We start from the raw sequence: 3,180 nt of genomic DNA on the forward strand, positions 1-3,180 counted from the left end.
CGAATGGCCGCAGCATTTTCCTCCAGGAGCCACAGCCGGAGTCGCTTGGGGGAACCGGGAGGAGGCAACGCTGCGGAAATCGCTACGTGCACTAGTGGGGATGGGTGGCATGGCCAGGGGCTCCGGCTCACCCCAGGTGGAGGGCGATGCCAGGCCCACCCGTGCCCCCAAGGAGGCTCAAAGCTTTCCACGGCAGCGCCGGGGTCTCGAGGTGAAAGGCAATCCTTGCTCTTCAGCAGCCTGAATTGCAGCCGTACTTTAATCACTCCTGCATGTCACTTCAGACTGATCCTAAATGCTATTTTATAATATACAGAGGAAACAAATGTCTATTTTTCAAAGCTATATTATTGAATGTATATATGTATAGACAGATCAGTAAGTGATGCGAGTGCCTCGTTACCGACCAGTGTTCTCCGGGAGCGGGCATGCCCCCGGGCGCTTTGGCAATAGCCCGCTCGTGCCACGACTGCAATGTTCCCGTCGAGGGGACCACACCAAGTGCCCTTTACGTACAGGCACCGTAGCACCGACGCTTGTGCGACCCTATGCCGAGCAAGCTGCTGCTGAACGAGTCAGAGAGCAGCTTCTCCATCTGAAATGTTGTTGTGTTTTTTTGTTTGTTTTCTTTTTTAACATGCAAAAGTTGTTAGCCGCGTGTGTTCGAGGCCGGCGTTTAGCCCTGTGGGTTACGCGGCTGCCAAAGTAAAAGCCATATTGCAAAGCAAGCACAAAGTAAGAGGAGCCTCAACTCCAAGGGGAGGCGATTGTCTGCACTGTTTTAATGCCAGACACTAAAAATCACGGCCAGAAAAGGCTCCCAAGCCCTTGGAGGCATAAACTATGCAATGGGGTGGGCTGGTGGAGCCGTGCCGGAGCCAAGACTGACCCTCTCCACCAAAGCACCAAAAAGAGCCGAGCCGTGGGCAGAGACCCAAAGCAGGGTCTTATCCTTAACCCAGGGGTGCACGCTCAGAGAAATACTTGGGTTTGCTCCTAGGGAGACAGAGAAACCCCTCCGGCTGCTGGCCTCACACTCGTGTAAGATGAGAGGAAAGCACCGGGGAGCAGGGGCCATTCCTGGGAAAAAGTGGGAGAATGATGCCAATTAATTAGGGACCTGCCTTGGACAGGTCCCGTGATGCATTCAAAGGGCTGGAACTTGGAGAAGCACTTATTTTTCCCCATTTAAAAAACAAGTGTCCCCCCTTTTTTTTTTCTTTTTTAAGCATGCAGATAAAAAAAAAAAAAAACAAATCCCCTCTCTCCAGGCTCTGGGAGCCATCTGCTGCCAGGTCAACCCCACACTCCAGGCTCTGGGAGCCATCTGCTGCCAGGTCTTGAAGGTTTCCTAAAAATAAGAGGAGGTTGCTTACCCTGCAGCCGGGCAAGGAGCACCCCATCCCTGTGCTGGCACAGTACAGCTCTACCTGCCCACTCTGGACCAGGGCTGTATTTCACCCCTCGTCCAGCGTTGAGCCTGGCTGATGCCAACCCCAGCCGTAACAATAATGCAGAGGAGGCAGGATGGGAGCCTGGTGCCTCCTCTGCTCTTTCCAGCCTCCCATTGCCTCAGTTTTTCTCCTGCGTGCAAATGAGTTTAATTATTTAGCTACCTCCCGAGGGGGTCGTGAGGACCAGGCAGGGGCTGGCGGAGAAGGGGAGCCACAAGCCAGTGAAGGAAAAAGCACTTAGTGGTGGATTTGTCTCGCCTTGGGGAACCCTCACGTCGCAGGGCTGGGGCACCCCTGGGCTTAACGCGGTTCTGCCGCTCCCCGCCTGCCTCGAGTCCTCTGCCCAACCGCTGGCTTAAACCACATTTCACTACCCCTGGTAGTTCATACAATTTAAATCCTTATTGTCGATACCGCAGCCTACACGGTCTTGCTGATGCTGAGTTGTTATATATGCTTGCTGCACTGTGACAGTATTATATAAAAAGCTTTGTATTATTAATTACACTTTTTTTTTTTTTGTCTGTTTACATTACGAGCAAATGACATATCAACAGAGAGCTTCTTGCAATATACGTGGGGGAGGGAGGGGAAAGTATGCCAAAGAAATGTCTTTAAAGGGGTCTTTTTTTGCATTTTTATATAAATAGAATGTTTCTAGCAGATATGTTTTGTTTAATATATTAAAGATTTGCCAATCTGCCAAGATCTACTGTTATTTCTTGCAGATTTTGCGTTCAAATACAACAGATCACTGGGCACGGAGAGGGCACTGTTTTATTGAGGGAGCAGCAGGCAGCCAGCAGCGCCGTGCACACACAATCCAAAGCTGCACCTTTGCCACAATTTCCAGTGGCTTCACATCCTTTATTGAACTGAGACAGGGGTCGTTTTCTCTCAGCAAATTAAGGTCTCTCCTTGACCCTCACAAACCCATTCTGCCGAAGGAAGGCGAAGCACAAGAAGGTGAGACCGCCCCAGAAAAGCCAGAGTAGTGTTAGGGAAAACGGCGCCAGCGAAGGTGCTGGAGACCTCACTGTAAGTCCACGGGCTCACCAGACTTGCTCACGATGCCGCCCCACAGGACTGGGACGCACCAAAATGCCTTTTACCAGAGGCTGCAATGAGAGAATCCAAAAACCAGCCCTGCCACCTGTGCTTTTATTTCTTTCTAACAGAAATGTAACACAACCCAAAGCAGTCACTCCATAAAAAGCCCCATTTTGGTCCAGAACATTAAAATGGACATAGCCCGCTCCCTCCCCACAACCCCACTCCCTTGAGCAACTGTCCCTGCAGCGTGCGATGGCTCTGTCACTGTCGGCTTTCACGCTTTTGGCCCCACAGTCCCTGCTGCCCTGGCATCTGGCAGCACCATCCTCTGGACCACGCCAGAGACGACCATCTTCACGGCCAGACCTTGGCCTTCCTGAAGGCCCTGATCTCCTCTGGGCCCCGCAGGTACTGCTCGATTTCGCTGTCAGAGATGGGCTCATCGCCGGTGATGGCAGAATCCGAAGCACTCAGGGCTGCCGTCCGCAGTCTCTTCCTTGGATTGATAAGGCAGGGCGGCAGCAAGGGCCTCGGGCCATCCTCACGCTGGCGTTTGCCTTCGGAGGGACAGCCCTCCTCCTGTGCTGCCGGAGGAGAGCCGGGGGAACCCTCACCCGGGGCTGCATCATGCTGTTCCTCTTCATCCTCCAGGCAGAAGGCATTTTTCAGCAGG

At 52.6% G+C, this 3,180-nt stretch overlaps 1 protein-coding gene across 1 annotated transcript in view; it reads right to left on the reverse strand.

The window, feature by feature from the left end:
- Positions 1–3,180, reverse strand: part of BRF2 (BRF2, RNA polymerase III transcription initiation factor 50 kDa subunit) — a gene marked incomplete at its 5' end in the record, with an annotated part of 5,586 nt that overhangs the window by 968 nt on the left and 1,438 nt on the right. The window contains 2 exon segments of the mRNA XM_009698404.1: positions 2,524–2,572; positions 2,874–3,179. Coding sequence (XP_009696706.1) covers positions 2,524–2,572; positions 2,874–3,179 — 355 coding nt within the window.

This window comes from Cariama cristata, unplaced genomic scaffold (genome assembly GCF_000690535.1).
Source record: "Cariama cristata isolate BGI_N322 unplaced genomic scaffold, ASM69053v1 scaffold28270, whole genome shotgun sequence".
NCBI classification, from domain to species: Eukaryota; Metazoa; Chordata; class Aves; order Cariamiformes; family Cariamidae; genus Cariama; species Cariama cristata.